At 38.3% G+C, this 21,164-nt stretch overlaps 1 protein-coding gene across 3 annotated transcripts in view; it reads left to right on the top strand.

The window, feature by feature from the left end:
- The first annotated feature begins 1,323 nt into the window (after positions 1–1,323).
- The window catches only part of LOC140830928 (phospholipase SGR2-like), a 32,829-nt gene continuing 12,988 nt past the window's right edge, over positions 1,324–21,164 (top strand). The window contains exons 1-19 of one of the 3 annotated variants that reach the window (XM_073194508.1): positions 1,324–1,793; positions 3,003–3,103; positions 3,215–3,409; positions 3,744–3,899; positions 4,173–4,244; positions 4,331–4,483; positions 11,280–11,330; positions 15,686–15,856; positions 16,554–16,703; positions 16,923–16,988; positions 17,076–17,594; positions 17,675–17,729; positions 17,804–17,943; positions 18,175–18,247; positions 18,741–18,843; positions 18,924–19,017; positions 19,090–19,152; positions 19,985–20,033; positions 20,157–20,260. In XM_073194508.1, the coding sequence (XP_073050609.1) occupies positions 1,592–1,793; positions 3,003–3,103; positions 3,215–3,409; positions 3,744–3,899; positions 4,173–4,244; positions 4,331–4,483; positions 11,280–11,330; positions 15,686–15,856; positions 16,554–16,703; positions 16,923–16,988; positions 17,076–17,594; positions 17,675–17,729; positions 17,804–17,943; positions 18,175–18,247; positions 18,741–18,843; positions 18,924–19,017; positions 19,090–19,152; positions 19,985–20,033; positions 20,157–20,260 (2,517 nt within the window). In that variant the 5' untranslated portion in view covers positions 1,324–1,591. Of the gene's footprint in view, positions 1,794–3,002; positions 3,104–3,214; positions 3,410–3,743; positions 3,900–4,172; positions 4,245–4,330; positions 4,484–11,279; positions 11,331–15,685; positions 15,857–16,553; positions 16,704–16,922; positions 16,989–17,075; positions 17,595–17,674; positions 17,730–17,803; positions 17,944–18,174; positions 18,248–18,740; positions 18,844–18,923; positions 19,018–19,089; positions 19,153–19,984; positions 20,070–20,156; positions 20,261–21,164 lie in introns of all 3 variants that reach the window. The other 2 variants (XM_073194507.1, XM_073194510.1) reach the window with 2 other exon arrangements.

Here is a 21,164-nt window from a genome sequence, read left to right as displayed (position 1 = left end):
ATACAATCTGAATAACCCCGTCAATTTGAACATCCCAGATATAATACCAGAACTCATAATCTGAATATCGGTATATTCAAAATCAATAATATACGATTCTGATATCAAAATCTCAGTCAATATCTTTCGAAAATCATAACAATTACAGAAACAGTCTGTTCTTTAATCTGACTTCAATTCTATAATATCTACGGTAGCAGAAACATCATATCTGAATCATATTCAATTCTGACAACATCATAATTTCAAAACACTGCAAAACGTAATGAAACTTACGTCCTTGTGTAGCTCTTGCGAAGAGGAGCTCAAAACCGAAATCGAATTTAAATTCTGATAAACGGTTCGCACGGAATCACAAATCAAAGTAAACGAAAGTTGAAGGGATTCTGGAGGAACTCTCGGCTCTTTTTGTTCTGATTCTGAAGAAGAATGACCATATATATATATAGTTCAATTGCATGTCAACCAAGTGGCTGATTCTTTGTTCTGCACGTTGCACCGCGGGTGCGCTCATTACATGACCGCGGGTGCGCTATGCCTACTAATCCTCATCCAAAATTTCCCGAAGCTTGACCGCGGGTGCGCTTCGATTTAGACCGCGGGTGCGGTGTTGGCATCGCGGGTGCGCTCTGGCTAGCACCGCGGGTGCGGTGTGGCTTCGGCCTTTCTTACAAAAATCCACAATTGCATGACCGCTGGTGCACTCCTGTTCTGGCGCGGGTGCGGTCTTGCAAACCCTATTTTCTCATGTCTTTTCTTCCCTCATCGCATGTCATGCATTCTCATATCTTCCGAGTCTCACGTTAATGATGATTAATAATCTTGGTTATCGATTATGTAATTCTTGGGCCTTACATGAGTCCATGCAAAGCTTTTTGAATCTCTTTCCAATATTTACACGTCATATCCTGCCAGATTCATATCACAAGTAAATTGAAATAATGAATTGGAAGAAAAGCTAAACTACTCGAATGCTGTTATGTATTATCCTATGTTTTAACACAAAACTCATATGAAATTGTCTTACGATTCAATTTTGTGATACAAATCTCAAACTATACTTGTTTAATGAAAAATTATTACTTTTTATACAATTTTTTTATGTAAACATAGACCGACTTATATGATAAATATAAATTCGTGAGATCGAATAATTATGTTTTAAATATGCCAACCGAAACCTTCTATATTCCATCCTTTAAATATTGATGGAGAAATTCATTTCCGAGATATCCAAGGCATTTGTCATGGAACTATAATTTTATATGTTATCCCACGAAATTATGTAATATAAATTTTTTAAATCAGCAATAAGTCACTTTTATTTTTTGCTAGAATATTCCTTTCGTTTCTTCTCCTTTCTCTTCGAATTATTTCGTAATCGACTTTTGACCCGCCTCTGTCTCCGAGCACAAACATTGCCTACCAACTCCATATTTGAGCTGATCTTAAACCCCAAAAAAACTTCAATTTCCCCCAGTCAGTTGAAAATTCATCGATCAGGGTGTCAATTTTCTGTTGATATTTGATATATTCTGATCACCCAAAAAGTTGGCAGTGTGCTGTATAGGAGAAAAAGAAGCTGATAATAATGCAGATAAATACCGGGGCTAGCTCTGGAGGTGAGGAGACCTCACCGGACATGCTAAAGAACACAGCGTCGAATATTAGAAGGTTGGCTAGTGAAATTGAGCAGCATGCTGGCCGGCAGAAGTATCTTGCTCAAACTAGGAGTCCCTCGGATGGCGGAGACGTGCGCTGGTACTTCTGCAAGGTTCCCTTGACAGTAAATGGTCAGTTCATAGTTCTTACTCTATTTAAGAGGATTATTTCATATATGCGGTAATAATTTAATGTATAAATTTTAGATGATGTCATGTTTTAATGCAACCGACAGTTTATATTGTTGTATGATCATGCATGTTTGATATGATCCCGCTGCTATTTTTTTTTTCATATGGTTGATGATAGAAGTCTAAATTTTTGGGTGACGATAAACTGTGGTTGCGGCTTTGGAGACCAGAAAGGGTATTTAAGAATCTCTGGCGATATGAAGAATTTGCTAGTTATCAGTGCTCGCGTCTTTCCTGGTTTGTCAAGGATATATTCAGAGCAGTCTCAAGAGACAGCTTTAGATGAATGGTCATTGACATACATAGTAAAATAAGTTTCCTTTTAACCGTGAGAGAAAAGACAATAGCGTCCAGCCACATGGAGCTGCAATATTTTTTGCTAATAATCTCAGTCAGACGCAATGGATAATAAAATTCGATCGACTGAAACAACCGTGAAGAATTAATGGGGAGGGAAAAAAGATGTTTGTCATGAGTTAGAATGCACAATTTACACTATAACTAGAGAACGACTATCAATGTGGAAAGATTTGATTACTCTACAAATTCCAAATAAGCGATCTGAAATAGATTGGAGCAGTTGTTCAGCTGTAGAGGCATGATCTCTGGCGGTGCGGTTATTATTGAAACTTTTTAATCTTCACTATCCAGGAGAATCAAACGTGTCCAGTTGTAAGCAGCTGTACCATTGTGGAGGAATGGTAGTCATGTTTTGTGCTGCTTTCATCTAGTCAAGCACATTGCTCATTTTTTTGAAATTCAATGAAATAATTCTTTACATTTCTGGACCGTTTGGATTAAGCAGCTAGAGGGATTTGCTGCAGAATTAAACTTCTAAGGAGGTTAATGTGATTCATGTGTTGTTTGGAAAAGTACATGGGAGGATTGGGGGACCTTTGAAATGCATAAATTGTATTATTGCACTTCAAGTCAGATTTGAAAAGTTTTCATTCCTTCTGCATTATGGTGTTACATAAACCAGGTTTACTCGGGGAAGATAAATCTTGATATCTTTAAACAACAAGCTGAATGCAACCTCTACTTGCATTTTTAAGAAAATATATCTGTTGATTGACTACTTGAGATCCCGATTTAAGCTTATAATATGAGTTCCTACTTAAAGCATTCCACTTTCTGTGTTTGTGCCAGCACTAGCTGCATCTATCCCTCGTACAGAAATTGTGGGCAAAGGTGATTATTTTCGATTTGGAATGAGAGATTCTCTTGCGGTAGAGGCATCTTTCTTGCAGGTCATGCCCCTTTCAATTGCAACATGTCCATGGTGTTTAAACTTGGTGATGAGTGTCATTCACTCTTTTCTGTAATTGTCGACTTACTAAGGTTACGTTAACATTGGACAGAGGGAAGAAGAGTTGCTCTTTAGTTGGTGGAAAGAATATGCAGAGTGCAGCGAAGGTCCAGGGGGGCAGCCTAGTATTACTTCCAGTTCCACGCGGCAGAAAGATGAATTATCCCCAGATTCTCCTGAGCTCATCCAGCTATATGCGATTGAAGAAGACAGAGTTGGTGTTCCGGTAAAGGGAGGGTTGTATGAGGTATCATTTTAATTTGTAGCCCCTTTTTTTCACTTGTTTGTATGCTAAGTTTTAATTGACTGTTGACTTCATGAATTTCTACTGGATTATTTTGTGTTAGAAAATTATATTTTGATATGAATGTTGACTACCCCATTAAAAAAAATGGTACTTCTATGTTAGATGTGCATTCATGGCATTTCACTACTGTTCAGTCTCATCTCTCATCATATGATGCCCTTGGAATTTTGTGGCTACAAACTTCTGGAATCGGCACCACCCTTCCCAACTTGTGGATCATATTAGCTCTTTTGCATGGAAGAACATGAAGTGTTGCATTGCATCATTATTGCAGGTAGATTTGACCAAGAGGCAATGTTTCCCTGTTTATTGGAATGGAGAGAATCGACGAGTGTTACGAGGCCATTGGTTCGCTCGTAAAGGTGGTCTTGACTGGCTACCAGTACGCGAGGATGTTTCCGAGCAATTGGAGTATGCATATCGCAATCAGGTGCTTTTCTAATTAAGCATATTTAGATGTATTTGAATAAATGCTTTTGCCATTTATGTGTATGAAAAGATGCTAGATAACCTTTTTTTTGTGGCATGAGCTTACTTTTTTCCACTCTTCTTTTATGTGCCAGTTTAGCAGGATTTTATTTAACTTTTATGCTTGTACTTCATTACATTTTGATCTTCTTATTATTTTGTCATTAAGTTTTTGGATCAGTCGTGGCTGATGATAGCAAGAGTAATTAATCAAACAAGGGTGCCCTGGTTTTAGGTTTGGCATCGGAGAACCTTTCAAGAATCGGGTTTGTTTGCTGCCCGCGTTGACTTACAAGGCTCCAATTCTGTATGACCCCGACGTTTAAGTTGAACTTATCTCTCATTTTTAATGAAGTAGTAATATTTTCCGAACTACAAACTTCTCTTTTTCAGGGACTGCATGTACTTTTCACCGGGGAAGATGATACATGGGAAGCTTGGCTAAAGTCTGATGCTTCTGGATTTTCCAGTGTTATGTGTTTTGGAGGGAACACCTTTAAATTGAGACGTGGATATGCTCCATCTCAGACACAAAAGCCAACACAGGTGCTGTGTTTGATGTCCAAGCCTGACCTTATCTTTTTCCTTAATGTTGATTGCATTCCCGGGTTGCTTTTTTATTCTTTAGTTGTTTGAAAGCAGGAGGGTTTGGAAGCATTGTGTTTGTTAGATATCCCACATCGGTTAGATTAAGTTCTTGAGACTTGTATATATGAACTTGGAAAATTTTTCCCGCTAGCTTTTAGGACGGAGTTAAGTCAAAGTCCCATTCTTAACATGATATCAGAGTCAAACCCACAGTTACGTGTTGGACTGTCTTATGGCCACCTGATAATGTTTTGTAAACTTCACGCTCTAGTTCATTCCTGGACGCGAAAGAGGTGTGTGTTAGATGTCCCACATCGGCTGAAATAAGTCATTGAGAGTTGTATATATGAACTTGTACAATCTCTCTTCTTGAGTTTGCTTTTGGTGTTGAGTTAGGTTCAATCTAAATTTTAAAGTATTTTATAAAAATGAAGTGTAATAAAAGATATTTGAAACACATATATATCTATGTATATTCACATACATACATGAATATATGTGTCAGAAATTTAGATGTAGATTAATGAATAACCTCATTAAACCAACTTGATGAAATCATACGAAGAAATAAATGTTAGGATGATTGTGAAATTTCTCGTTCCTAAATAAATCGAATTATTTGTTTTGATCGGGGATCCAATTCAGGTTTCCAGCAATTACACTTTGAAAAGTTTACTGATTTGACTTTTTCACATGAATGCCATTTTCTGAGGTTTTCCGTATAATGAATAGCCTATATCTATGATGTTAGGTTAATAAAAGCAAAGAGATAGGTTCAGGTGATGCAGAAAAAGGCTAATTCATTTCCAGAATTAGTTCATATTTGTATAGAGATCTAAAATAGGAGCTGAATGGTTGTAATTACTCCTAGAATCTCTAGTCATAGTTATTTGCTTTACTTACACAATGTCTTTGTTGAGAAATAAAAATTATGATACCAAGTATCCAGGAGGTAATTTAAGCTGTGGTACCGTTAGGTACTTTAGAATAATGGGCCGGATAAGTAATGATGGATTTATCGTCAAGGACCTAGATAAATTTGGCCTATCTACTTATCAAGAGAATTCTAGAACCGATAACTTGGAGAAGAGGAAAGAGACTAGGAGGCGAGAATATAAATTAGGAAGTTGGAAGGAATGGGGATTTATTCATGTTCATTACGTTTTGTTCTTACTAGCTTGTGCTTGGGGGTTCTTACTAGCTTGTGCTAGGGGCAAAGAGAGTGAGTGCATCTTTCTTGTAAAATGATTCTATCCTTGGTTGGGATATTTCTCATATTATATTTCATATTAGTAAATCTGTCCTATTTTTCTATTAGTTAATATTTGCATAATTAAATGTTAGAATTTTAGATCCGAACAATTGGTACGATCTGCAGGATTCGAATCGAAGAGGAGCTGTCAACTGAGTGATAATCAACAATGCTGATGTCTGTAGAGAAAGACCTTGAAGAACAGCTTACTGCTGTGGGTTGGCGTTGTACAAACCTCCATTTTCTGTAGATAAATTCATCTGCCTTCTCGATCGAATTGAGGATCTTCTGTCGATGGTCGAGCAGTCGCCTACCGAAGCCATGCTAATTGCACTTTCACCACTGATGGATGCCTTTAGCTCTGAGCAGTTTCTGAAGCTTTATGATGCTGAGGTAAGGATAAGGGTTGCTACGTGCATAAGTGAGATCATCAGGATTTCTGCACCCAATGTTCCTTATGATGATGATAAAATGCTGGAAGTTCTTCAATTGATCGTATCCACTTTTGAAGAATTGGTAGACACGTCCAATAGATCTCACACAAGGTAAGTTCTATTTTGAAAATCATGGCTGAAGTTAGGTCACGTGTTATCATACTGGACATAGAATGCACTGAGTTGCTCATTAAGATATTTCAGTACTTCCTCAGAGCTTTCAGCGCACAACCCCCAGAATGTTTCTTTAAGTCAATTGAGCAAGTGATGTCTCTCATTTTAGAGGAGAATGAGGATATGCCTCCAGAATTACTGAAGTCTGTCTTGATTCAGTTAAAATGGAATGGTGTGGTGCTTGAGAAAATAATCCAAAAAGGTACAGAGGGGATGAAACTCTTCCTAACACAGGCATTGAAGGCGTTAAATGCTGCTGCTGATGCTTACAAGGGCACTGATATGACAGTAGGTGTACTGAAAACTAAGGCTATGGAACACGAGGAGAGAACGTCATCAAAAACCAGAAGTTGGTCACATAGGGTTTAGTATGGTCATCATTATTTCCTGATGACCAGAAACAGATGGTCAAATGCTAAGGATGAAGCTCGAAGAGAGAAGTTCCATGGATTGGATTCTTAGGATTGTGAAATCCCATGATAACAATACCCAAGAGCTAATTGCTCCACATAGTGGTCGTAAGGTGGTGAATCCAGACGACATCACCGTTGTGCAGGCTACAAAGGAGTTGAGAGAGGGGCAGTGTTACAATAGTGGAGGATCTGGAAAGTATTAGGAATGAGTCATCGTTTTCATGACCCAAATTCAATTATTTGGGGTAGAGTGAGCTCATGAATTGGATAAAGAAGATAAAAGGAGTCTAGAGGGATGGACAGGGATTTCCAAACAGTTTCTGGGCCAACCCTACCAAGATACATCACCAGTGGGAAGTATCCAAAATATGAAGGAACCGGTGACTGCAATCATAATTGTTGGGGAAGCAATTATTCGATGGAAGAGGGAGAAGTACCACCGGTAATCGGCGCTGAATCAGGCGGTGTTGAGTCGCCGGTAGAAATCGACATAGGGAGCGATGGAAGCAAGCCAGGTTTCTGCGTGATGGCTGTCCAATGGTTGAAGGAGGTGCTGCTATATGAGTTTGAGTTTGGATTGACTTGGAATTGGGCTAGGGATTATAAACAATAAACACACTTTTTAATTTGTAGGCTCAACAATGAGGATTAGAAGATGGCAGAAGCCCCTGACCCAATAATCAAAGTTGGGGCAGTGATGTTGAGGCGTAACAATGAAATCGGCAGAACTACTAGACATCGAAGCAATGAAAGGAAGTGGGGAAACTTCAGCGGTCACGGCACCGGAAGTTCACTAACGCATCGACAATCAATCATGGTAGGTGCTTACCAGATTGTGGAGATCGATATTTCTTGGTCCTAAGAACAACTGATGGATTTTGCAGGAGACTTCATCAATTTTGAAGGTAGGGAAGGGTTTCCCTCTCAAACCCTTGATTACATAATATTTAATGGTAACCATGCTATTCTTGTTATTGGTCGTGGGGTTGATAAATGTGGCCTCTATGGGCTCCTTAAGAACTCAGAGGGAGTTGATTGGGGGTGAAAACAAGTGCTTAATAATGCTGATGGAATTAGGGGAGTATTATGGAGACAACCAAGTTGTTGAAAACAACAGCTTGCAGAAAGCAATTTTTTGCTTGGCCGATTGGACTAGAGACACAAATGCTGTTAATGGAACAATTGGGCGACATCATGTTCCTCATGGTCTTTAGATAACTGTGTTAAACCAGATTACGAATAGAGTGTTAAACCAGATTATGAAGAGATCGATGTAAGTCGAGAGAAACAACTTAGTTTGAATATGGTTAGGGAGGCGCTGGCAAAAAAAAAAGGTGGGGCTGTCATTGCCTACTACGCAGGGGTCATTGAAGTCTCATCAGGTAAGAATATCTATGGATTTTGGTTTTATTGAAGGTTGCACAACTCAAATTTGGATTCTGTCAACGTAATCGGCTAAAGGCTGTTGGTAAGCTTGAAGAGAAGGGATTTAGCTATCCAATCCAGGGTAAAAACTAAACAAGAGTCTTTGATGGAGGAGGGTATGTAGCTATGATGAATTGGAGATGGTATAAGTTAGCATTTAAAATCATGGCCCCTCGCATTCTCAGCCTTGGGGACACGGCTCTTTTTCAAGGAAGGAGGTATTGTTAGGTACTTAAGAATAATGGGCCAGATAAGTAATGATGGTGTTATTGTCATAGGCCTAGATAAATTTGGCCTATCCACTTATCAAGCGAATTCCAGAACCGATAACTTGAAGAAGAGGAATGAGATTAGGAGGCGAGAATATAAATTAGGAAGATGGAAGGAAAGGGGATTCATTCATGTTTATTGTGTTTTGTTCTTACTAGCTTGTGCTAGGGGCAAGGAGAGTGAGTGCATTCATCTTGTAAAAGGATTCTATCCGTGTCTGGATATTTCTCAGATTATATTTCATATATCATATCAGTAATTATGTTTTCCTTTTTTATTAGTTAATATTTGCATAATTAGATGTGTTAAGAGATTTAGATCCTAACACAACTTTGGAGTCTGACATGAGTATTTGGAACACCGTACCTTTGATTGTTACTGGAGGTATAGACCATAGATAGATCAACAATATTCTTTCTCCTTATATTTAAAAGCACGAAATTTGGAATATACTCAGCTTTGTTTTATTATTTCTTCTGCATATATCAATCTTGGCATTGTTGGCTACGAATCTCATTTTTTCCAATTTTTTAACTTTAATCCCCTTTTATTGGTTATTGCATCTGAAACGTCTACTGCTCGTTTTTCTTTAAAATATACTAGCTATTTTTTCATCCTTTAAAACTTTCGGCCGAACACTATACATATATAAATCTACTTTGCATTATTTAAAATAACTCACCAACTAACTATTTAAAAATAAAAAACGCAGCCCAAAATATAAAATCGTCAAACCAAAACCTAAAACTAGCATTTTTCGAAAATAGCATAAACTCTTAAATCCTCTCAAAAACCGCTCATAAGCATCAAAAGTCATAAAAGTCGTGAAAATCTTTAAAGTACTCTTATATCATAGAAGTGCGGAAAACTTGCATCGATCCTCGGGTTATGTGCACTATCAGTCCAGCCAGTTCAACCATCAAGTCCTCCAATATCATCAAAATTATTCTCACCTGCATCATTCACACCTAGTGAGTCTAACGACTCAGCAAACCTTAACCGCTATAACAAGTACTACGTATATATCTACATGCAACAGTGAAAATACTTTTAATAAAATTATTTTTCATGAACATGCATAACTTAAAACCTTTTTCCTTTCATCATAACCTTTCCTTTCATCATATACGTATATGTTTCCCTTTATTGAATTCAGATAATTAATTGTGACTTTCGTATCATCTGTCGGCCGGTTGATCAATCCTACGTATTACCATGATACCAGGCGGCGGGGACATCAACGACACTCTCACCCGTCACTGAGCCTTGGCCTTACATGTCATCGTATCTTTTCGTATTCGTATTAGTCACAATCAAGTCACCTCCTTCAAAACCTTTGATCGTATCCATCACTTATAAAAATTAATGCATAGATATAATTTTTCTTTCAAACTAAGCATGCAACACGTCTTTTAACATTATCGTTTTCCATCATAAAATCTCATAATATTTCAAAATAAACATTTTAACATTCATGACTGAATTCAGGACACTGTCAGAACGTCTAACATTTTTCAGGTGTAAAATGACCATTTTGCTCCTGAAATCCTAACTTGACCATTTTACCGTTGGAGCTTAAAACGATGACCTGAATCCATCCAAACTTACTATAACACCTTAAAATACACCCATAAACATTTGTTAGACGTAAACTTAAGCTCCTTCACTAATTTCGTAAATCGTTTTAAATCTTAAACCGAAGTCCCGGTTTTAACTCGAATCAACTCGAAACTTAACCAAACCTTATCAAACTTTAAACATAGCTTATTAACACCTAACCATACCCTGTGCAACCCAAATCAAGCCATTTAAGACCCTTGAACAAGCCTAGGAAACTTACTGAATTTCCTTGCCCTTGTTCGAAAACCCTAGCCCAATCAACCATGGTTTCCTTCGATCCTAGCCCCTAACTGAGTGGACCAGACCCTGACCAACCCTCCTAGGACCTAGACCGAACCCTTAGGCCCCGCTTAGGCAGGCCTCTACAGCCCATGCACTTGCAGCCTTCCAACCCGCACGCTTCAAGACCCGAGCGACCCCAAGCCTAGCGCTCCAGCGCTTCTACTCGCACCAGCTGGCCCTTACCCATCTAGGACCATCATACAACCCCCTTAGATTCCTGGACACGGCCCCTAATCGACGCACGAGCCGCGCCCTTCAAGCAACCAAAGTTCGAAAACCTAGTTCCCCTCAACCCAAAAATCGTGCAGCCCTCGTCCTTGCCTATTCCAGCCTTGAACCATGCATCTCGGAGTCCCTAATCCCTCTGAAATTCATCCCTTCTAATGGCCCTACCATGACAGCCCTTTTGTACATCACTTCCATCAATTCAGAAGCATGAAAATCAAAGTTTGATCATGTATTGTCAAAAAAACGAAAATAATTGAAAGTACATCATATTTTTCAGTCAAACATGTATAAACACACATAATATGGTATGAAAGATGAGCAAGAGAAGATTAAGGCGTGCCTTTGGATATTCCACAAACGAAAACAATCCTTGACGCGAGGGACGTGGGCGGAGAGAGACAAGGAACTTGCTGCGTTTCTTGATCCTAGCACTCTGCATACAAGTGTTTGAAGTTTTTTTGGCCTTTTGGTTGACATCTTTGTCCATGGGGACCTGGTCTGCTGAAATTCAATGGCTGCCAGACTCGCAATCTTTAGACCTTGAGATTTTGCCTCTAGTATCCTGTATCACTTAAAGAAACCAACGCATTCTACCTGGGAAATTTTTGCCATTCTCATACTAAATCTGGACAAACATATGTCTTCTTTCTTGTCAGGATGAATTGCATCAGCAGCAGGAAGAGGAAATGGATGATTACTGTTCACAGGTATGCTAAGCTTTTCATGTGGCATCATATACGCTCGTATTATGATATTTTCATGGTTCGTGCAAGTGAGGCACAAATATTTGCAAAGTTTATTAGATTTCTTGTAACTGAGGCATGGATGTTCATGACGTAGTTGCTCATAGGAATGGCTAATGCATAAATAAAAACTATTATCGCAATCACAAAGTTATGTATTCTCATAAGTTAATTGCCTTATCAAATTATTATGGCAGAGGGGAGCAAATTAGCTGATTTGAGTCAAATATTACATATTTCTTATATGCCAGCTCGGCATCTATACTTCGGTGGTTCAAAGCTTGGTTCAAGTTCGAAAGAAAAACTATTTTGGGCTTGAATTTGTTTTGACAGAGTTTGAGTTTGAATTCCAACTTGATTTGTTTCATTCGAACTTAAATACTTGTCTTTATAAAACAAATACTTCTATTCATAAAATATCATTAGATACATGGAAGCTAAGAATTACGCATCCGGACACCACGACCTAATCCAACAGGAAGCAATCAGAAATCGGAAATCGGCAATCGGCAATCGGCAATTACCTCTTCTCTTGGACCATATGTTCGAAGGCTGAACCGCGTAGAGATGGAGGAACACAGGGCGAAATGGTTGTGTTATAACTGTGACGAATTGTATGTATGGACATCGGTGTAGGAAACTATTCTGGATCGAAGGATGGGAGGAAATGACAGACGAGGCTACAAAGGACCTCGAAATCTCCATCCACGCCATTTCAGGTACTCATGGCGCACAAACGATGCAGATTAAGGGATCCATTATGCGCCACTCATTACTGATTCTTATTGAATATGGAAGTACAAATTGTTTTCTAGATCAGTCACTGGTGCAGGACATGGACCTTCTATTGGAACGAAAACAAGCTCTTCGGTTCTGATTGCAAGTGAACAGCTTCAGTGTATAGGAGTCTGCAAAGATTTGGTAATTTACTTGGGAGAGCACAGATTTTGTATTGACTTCTTTGTAATCCCTCTTAGGGGCATTGAAGCAATTCTGGGAGTGATCTGGCTCAAGAACACGGGCCCAATTCAGTGGAATTTTGCAAAAATGTGCATGAATTTCAATTATGAGGGTCTGCACATATTCCTATAGGGCGCAACAAAAACTTCCAACTATAAATTACTCAATACTGTATATGTACGGGATGGAAAGGATAACCAATTATTCTCACTTTTCGCAGAATTTTTAGGGGTATTCTCAAAACCTTTAAGACCCCTAACCTCCAAAAAATTCAACCATAGGATCATCCTGGAACAAAGGCCCTTATCGTTATATCCATGAACAGAAAGATGAACTCGAGAAGCAATACACATAGATGTTAATTGTTAGCAAAAGGGTTCATCCGCAGAAGCACCTCACCGTTTCTTCCCGGTCATCCTCGTTTCTAAATCTGATCACAGGTGGCGCTTTTTTGTGGACTACAGAGCCCTGAATGCAAATACGGTGAAGGATAAGTTCCTCATTCTTGTCATCGATGAATTATTAGATGAGCTGTTTTGAGCAAAATTCCTTACGAAACTAGATCTACTAGCGGGATACATAAGGGATTCCTCGGTTCGGGCCGAAGAAGCTTTTTCCTTTAGAAATAACATGTCATAAGACCTCAATGGACATGGACAACATACCCATGACTGCGTTTCGAACACACCATGATTATTTTGAATTTGTGGTCATGCAGTTTGGGCTCACCAACGCACCATCAACATTCAAGGCATTGATGAACTCAATTTTTCATGCACATTTACGTAAATTTGTGCCTGTTTTCTTCGATGACATTTTAATTTACAGTCTGTCTTGGGACAACAACTTATATCACTTGCACATTTTGCTTAGTATCTTATTGCAGCATCAGCTGTTTCTTAAATTCTCCAAGTGCTTCTTCGCGCAGTCAGAGGTGACATACTTGTGGCATATTGGATCACGAGCATGGAGAATGCTAAGATCCAGCCAGTCACGTCATGGCCACAACCATCAAATCCGACGGCCTTGAGGGCATTTCTTGGTCAGACGGGTTATTATCGCAAGTTTGTCAAGAACTATGGGATAGATGCAGCGCGATTAACCAAACTTCTCAGGGAATACAGTAGCTTTTGAAGGTGTTGTCTTTACCCGATTTCTCACAACCCTTCATCGTTGAGTGTGATTCTTTTGACATGGGGAGCCTTCTACAGTCACACTTTAGCCCAACGCCGTCAGAAATTGCCAGCGCATGAAAAAGAATTGATGGGGCTCATCAAGATGTATGCCATTGGAGCTCTTTTTTCTGGGGCCAAACTTTTTTCATACGCACTGATCACTACAATTTAAAATATTTGCTAGAACGCATTGTGACCCCTTCACAACAACGTTGTATTTGCAAGCTTTTGGGATTTAACTTCACCATTGAATATAAACCCGGCCATACAAACATTGTGGCTGATGCACTGTCCCAACGAGGTGATACATTGGGAAGTTTCTAGGCCATTCCGTTACTATTAAGGAAGAACATGACCAGTCTGGGGAGATCCATCAAATGATTAAGAAGGTTCGGATAGGGGAGGCGTCAAAATTGTGGACCATTATTGACGGACTGTTGTTGTACAAGCAAAGGATCTTTCTGCCCAAACTTTCACCCTTGGTGGATAGAATCATATCATCCATTCATAACTCATGTCACGAAGGGTATCAAAAAACTATTCATAGGCTGACTCAGGATTTTTTTTGGGCAGGTATGCGTGGCGGCGTGGTGCATTTTGTCTCGTCGTGCCTAGTTTGCCAACGACATAAGATTGAGCATCTTCAACCGGCTGGGTTGTTGCAACCTTTACCCATCCCTAGGCACATTTGGATAGTCGTTTCAATGGATTTCTTGAAGAGACTTCTCGCGCCACATGGGAAGACTGTAATTTTCTTTGTGGTTGACCTTTATCCAAATATGCCCAGCTCTGGCTTTATCACACCCTTATCGGCAGTGTCAATGGCTATGCTTTTCTTCGATAATATTATCAAACTCCATGGTCTGCCAGAGACGATTGTCCTCACGAGCTCCTTTTGTAAAGAATTATTTCGATTGCAAGGGACGCAACCGTGTTCTGAAAATGTATTTACGTTGCTTCACGAGTGACTACCCGAAGAAGTGGATTGAGTTGTTTGCGGGCATAATTCTGTTATAATACTAGTTTCAACTCCTCCTTGCAGACTTCCTCATTCGAGGTGGTTTATGGTCGACCACCGCCTCGCTTCCTCTCCTATAGTAAAGGGCTCTCCCGCATTGAGGCTGTTGACCATGCGCTGCAAAGCTGGGATGAGATGCTTAAAAATGTTCGGGACATACTCCTTCATGCCCAGAATTTGATGAAGCTTAGTATGATTCATGTCACAGAGAACTACAGTTTGAGGTTGGGGATTGCGTTCTGTTGAAGCTGCAACCTTACCGCCACCTGAGTGTGGCTGCCCACATTAACAAGAAGTTATCTGCACGTTTCTTTGGTCCTTTTAAAGTTCTAGGTCGGGTGGGCGAGGTGGCGTACAGGCTGGAGTTACCCAATTCAGCTAAAATGCACCCTGTTTTCCATATTTCATATTTCAAGCCTTTCCGGTGCAACCCCGAAGGTGGTTCCACACTACCTCATTTACAGCAGGGGACTGGACACCAGATTTTACAAGGGTAGACGTGAGCTACTGGTACATTGGCAAGGGTAATCACCGGCAGAGGCTTCTTGGGAGGATGCTTCCACCTTTACAAACCAATATCCTTCCTTTATGTTTGAGGACAAACACATTTCTCAAGGGGTGGATAATGTCACGGACCAGAAAACAAGCCCGACCCATCCACTCAAGTTTATCGACGCTACACACATGGCCGATTCAAGCGAAAGGATTAGGCTAGGGATGTTGATTGGTTTATCTTATTTTTTTTAGTTATCGTCAAATAAACCTTGTGGATTACACATGATAAGATTAGGTGGTTTTCATTTAAATTTTTGTTATCCATAGGTGTCATCGGTAGAAGAAACTCCTGTGTATTTAATTTCGTTTTTGATGAATAAAGAGGCAACAATCAATTTAATCAAAAGTGTGGAGAGATCGGAGGTTCTCTCAAAAGAGCCTCATCATAAACCCTCCAACAATAGGCAGGCAAAGGAGAAAATCAAATAAACAATAACACCTTCTGGATCATCACAACTTTGTGGTGAACAGACCCATTACACGATCCATTTCTCAAGCACATAACAGGCTGATTCATAGTTCCTTTGTATTTTAATTTTTTTATTCACATTTTGTGATCTTGATTCATGATCTCATAAAGCAGCACTCGGTACCATAATTTTCTTGTGTAGGTTCCTGTCCGGCATGTAGTATTCATGGTTCATGGTATTGGTCAAAGGTTGGAGAATTCTAATTTGGTGGATGATGTTGGAGATTTTCGCCATTTAACAGCGAGACTTGCTGAAAGACACCTGTCTTCACACCAACGTGGCACCCAAAGAGTTCTTTTTATTCCATGTCAGGTGCATATTGCAGTTCCACGTTTGTATTTTACCTTTTGCCTTCTTCTCTCATTGTGAGTTTGTATTTTCCTAATGGAGGACACCAGAATTTTTTTGATGATGTCCAGACTTTCCATTGTGGTGTTTATTGTTCTTGACTATGCTTGTTAGTGCCTTCTATAAGTTGTTGTATCAAGAAATGAAATAAATTGATTTTATCCTTTCTTTTCCCAATGTTGATCTAGAACACCTATTCTTATTCCTACTAGTGGTGAGACATTGAGTTTACGTTTTGTATTTTATAAAGCCTGTGACCGAAAATTGGGAGTAATTTTGAATAGAAATGATCTAAATTTAGTAAACTGGTGGGTGGAGAGGCTTCAGGGTTCATATATCGCATGATGAGTGGAGAGGCTTTAGGGTCATATATCTATGACTGGTGGAGAGGTTTCAGGCTTCTAGGATACTATTATATCTTGTAGAAAGAAACTTATGGAAGAAAAATGAAATTATTTTACTGCGTATGATCTTCCATGTTGAGCCTCTTACTCCACCTTCACAATGTCAGGATTATCTCGGAATTAGTATGAGGCTCCTATCATTGAAATTGTTTATATATTATACATATATGTTTTGCTTGCAATTATTTCTTGGTGCTACTACAATTCTGTTGTGTTGCTCCTTTTTAATTTATTCTCCTCTTCTGGGCTTTTGCTAGTGGAGGAAGGGGTTGACACTTAGTGGCGAAACAGCAGTTGAAAAAATAACTTTAGATGGCGTCCGAGGTCTGCGAATGATGTTGGGTGCCACTGTTCATGATGTCTTATACTATATGAGCCCTATCTATTGCCAGCACATCATTGACTCGGTACCCCTTAAATGTTTTTCCTATTTTCATCTTTCTGCCTCTGGTACTATGTTAATACGTCAAATGTATTTTCACATCGTCTTGGATCATGTCAGTATCCATAGTCCATGCCATCTTAGCTCATGTTAATATAACACAGCTTTCGTATTTTTGGGGCACTCTTTTCATAAGCCTGATTCTTTAAATACTTGCAATGTACCTGGAGTCACGTCTTTTCAGGTATCTAACCAACTCAACAAATTATATTTGAAGTTTCTTAAGAGGAATCCTGGTTATGACGGAAAGGTATATGGCTAGTAGCCATTGAAAATTTTAATTGAACGTTTAGTTTATTACTTTAGCTCAACCGCCCATCGTTAACTTCCTCTGCAGGTTTCACTGTATGGCCACTCATTGGGTAGTGTTTTATCCTATGACATCCTCTGCCATCAAGAAGCTTTGAATTTGCCTTCTCCAGCAGACTGGATGCATAATGAACACAAAAGAACTGAAGCATCTTGTTCTGGCAATGACAACTTTTCATTTGGAGGCAATCCCGTCTCAAATTCAGGAGATGAGAACTCAAAGAATGTTGAAGTTCTGAGCATGGATGGTCCTGTCGATAATTCAGACCTCATCGAAGACCATGTTGATGGATATCCTGTATCATCAGAATCTGATGAATCAACTACCATGGATATTGGCTACCAGCTGACAAATGATGCATCATCATCATGCGAAAATGAGGACAAGCATTCTTGTAGTTCAAATGAAATTGAGTCCTATAAAAGCGATTCAATGCATTACCCAAATAGCATGACAACTGACATTTTATTATGCGAGGACAATAAAAATGACCAGGGTATATGTGACATCAGTAAAGATCAAACCGTTAAATTGTTGAGAGAAGAGGTATTATAATCTCTTATTTTTCTAAACTTTTCTTGTGCTGATATTTTCATTTACCTCCTAACCATTTACTTACTTTCCAGATTGATTTACTGAAAGAGGAAATAAAAAAATTTGAAGCTCAATGTGCTGAAACAGGTAAAATTGTGCTCTGAATGCAATTGGTTCAATTCTTAAATATTGAGAGTTGATAAGTTGAATTGCTGATATAGAAGCTTCAGTGATACAAGTTCACTCAAGAAAGACATCGACAGCAGTGACTCTACCTGATCCTGAGAGCGTTGCACCTGGGAAAAAGGACATCTCAAAGGGTTATACACCCCTTATAAGATATACAAAATTAGAATTCAATGTACTGCTCTTCCATTTTTTCTGTTGTAACTCGGAGACAGTTGTTTGGTTAGAATACTCTGTCGTGTCTTGTTATGTTGGTTATTTTTTGTAAGCAAATAAGACATGATGTTGTCTCCAATGAAATTATTATTTACTTTATACATGCAATTCATGGCCTTCACTTAATATGCTGCTTCATATGTTTATGGACAAAGATACGTTAGTTTAATAAACATGATGTTGATGTCAGGTTGACACGTTCTTTGCTGTTGGGTCTCCTCTGGGGGTGTTTCTTTCCCTCCGCAATGCTCGTATCGGGATTGGTAATGGCCATAGCTTGATACTTTCATGGACATATATTATTTTCTTGTCCTTTTCGTTCATCCTTTTGAAGTGTGCTGGGATTTTTTGAAGCATAGGGCCGATGACTTGTCTACTTGTCGTGGTTGTGGAAACAATATTACAACTTTCTATTAAATCTCTGGGTTAAATCTCTCTGAAGAAGTTTATATTGTACTCAACCCTATAAATAATTACAGAATTACTTTATCAAGACTTTCCCCTCCATGATTGCTTTCTACTAAGTAGTTCAGATTTTTTTTGTGGATTTTATTGAAATTTATGTAGATCAATGCGATTAAATAAAAGGTGTGCTTTCTTTGCAGTTAGTTATTGTTCCTATATTTTGTCAGTTCAATTCGAGAACTTATTTTCTGTTTTTTTCATGTCCGTACTTCGTGTCATAAGTGTTTAGTTCTTTTAGTTAATTCGGATAGAATGTTTGACTAAAATTTCTTCTGCCTTTTGGATTGCTAGGCAAAGGAAGACATTATTGGGAAGATGAAACTATAAATGAAGAGATGCCAGCCTGTCGGCAGATGTTTAACATCTTTCATCCATTTGATCCTGTTGCGTATAGGTCTCCTTTACATTGTTCATCATGGTTCTTTTGAATTTCTTGCCTAAAAAATCTCCAATAATAAATTTTGTTTTCCTCAGAATAGAACCTCTAATATGTAAAGCATGTACGCACAAACGTCCTATTATTATTCCGTACCACAGAGGTGGGAAGCGGCTGTATGTTGGATTCCAGGTAAGTTCTCTAAAAAATTCTAAAATATATCTTCCACCTCTAGGCACTGGTGTTCACACTATTATGATGCAGGAATTTAGAGAAGGGTTAGCTTCACGTTCTGAAGCTTTTGTTCATCAGTTGAGGGTCGTACGGGTTGGTACTTTTTGCTTGTGTTACTCAAAAGATTGATGCTAAATATTAATGTAATTTGTGAAAGTAGCTGCCTTGTTTCGAAAGCTCAAGAAGATTTTTTAGTAGCTTATTCTCAAATGTATTGAACTTCTTTTGAGTGGCATTCAGTTTTTTAGGTGACTAAAGGTCTTATTTAAATGCTTTTTGAGGGTACCTTTGGATTTAAGTAATTTTAAGTCAAGGTTCAAATATATATGATTGTTAAGATGCTTTTGATTTAAAGAAATTTCAAATTTATCATATCTCAATATAAGCTTTTGTATAAATGATTGAATTCCAGTCTTAAATTCATTTTTTTGATCAAAATGTACATTAATCCAAAAACAATCTTGATTTTTTTCGTTTTTGTTGTATATAGTGTTTATATGCCTGTATACATGGTGGCTGTCAAGTTCATTTGGTTTATTACGAATGAGTATTGAAAAATTATCGAGATTCAAATTATCACCATCCTTCTAAAAATTTCCATTAAGATACAAATCTCTTGATTTTAGCAACTGTATGGTAGCAGAAATGTTAATATTAGGATTTGGAAATTTAGTTGGATCCTATACTTCTCGTGAATCATTACAACATAATGATATCGAGCAGTAAAATTTACTATAAGTGGGTGATAGTAGTTAGTTTGAAGTAGCTTTTGACAAATGTTTTCAACAATCGTGAATAATCTGCAACATTTTGACTTCTTGTAAGGAGTCAGTTCAATCAGTTCCTCCTTTACAAGAATTGATTGATGTTAAACTGACTTGGTTTTGGATTGAGTATTAAACTAACTGTAAGCATTTATAAATAGTTTAAGGTTCTCACAATCTGTGAATCAAGATGCGATGACGGCCAGGATGGTAAGCTTATCCGCTGCTTTTGTTCTCCCCTCTGGGGTATTTAGTTTGTCCAAGTCTGTTATTTCTGTTATTCTTGACATAGGAGAAAGCCTTTTACAACAGCCGTATCATTTCATTTTGCAGAGGCATCTGGAAAAACCCAAGAGAAACAAGAGAGAACATACGGCTCAGTTATGATGGAGAGATTAACAGGAAGTCCAGAGGGGCGAATTGATCATGTATTACAAGTATGTTATTTTTATTTTTTTGCTTTAGGCTCTAGCACAGCTGCTATTGTTGGCATTATATAATGAAAACATTGTTCTAAAAAGTGCTACGTGGTAGGCGGGCGGCCACCCAACGTCTAATGCCTAGCGATTATAGGCGTTTTTTGTAGCCTATATTTTTTGTTCTTCTTCTTATTCATCTCCATATTTTTTCAACACTTCATCTTTATCAGATTTAAATTCAAAATTCATAACATCTCCTTATCTAATACAAAATCTTCTTAATGAAGTTCTCTTACTGTTTCAGCATTTGTCTCCACAACTTAATCTCTACCATCAAAAATCCATCCTTGTGCCATTGTTGCTTCACTGGCATTGTTTATTATTTTTTTTTTAAGTTTTGAATCCGATTTTAAAAATATATAAATGTATATTAATCCGCCTAGGCGACCTATTTTTTGCAGTCAAGCCTAGATGCGTCACTTTTGTAAAAGTCAAGGGGTGGATGGCGCTTAGGTGCTCCTAGGCGGTGCCTTTTAGAACACATACACATCCCATGAATTCTAGCCTTAGGATAAGTTATATCTTTGCGACATTGTAGCCATGGGGTTTAAGGCTTGATCGAGCCTTTAGGATAAGTGATTTCTTTACGATGTTTTGGCCACTGGTTAAGGCTTCTCATGCAAAATCCTCTTTATGTTGATTAAAGAATTCGAGGTTTAAGGATATTGGATTTCTTTTAGGGGAAATTTGAAATCACTTCCATTTTCCAAATTAAACTTTCTCCTTATTCTCTACCTCTATAAATCTTTGTTTTAACTCTCTATTTTCCTAAAATTTTCAAAAACATCTTTAATTCTTATTATTTTGGTACCTGACATTGTTATACCTATCAAGCATGTTCTTGAAAGCATATATCCCTAAG

This window comes from Primulina eburnea, chromosome 4 (assembly GCF_022965805.1).
Source record: "Primulina eburnea isolate SZY01 chromosome 4, ASM2296580v1, whole genome shotgun sequence".
NCBI classification, from domain to species: Eukaryota; Viridiplantae; Streptophyta; class Magnoliopsida; order Lamiales; family Gesneriaceae; genus Primulina; species Primulina eburnea.
Note: the sequence above shows the minus strand (reverse complement) of the source record. Positions and strands in the feature narration are given on the sequence as shown.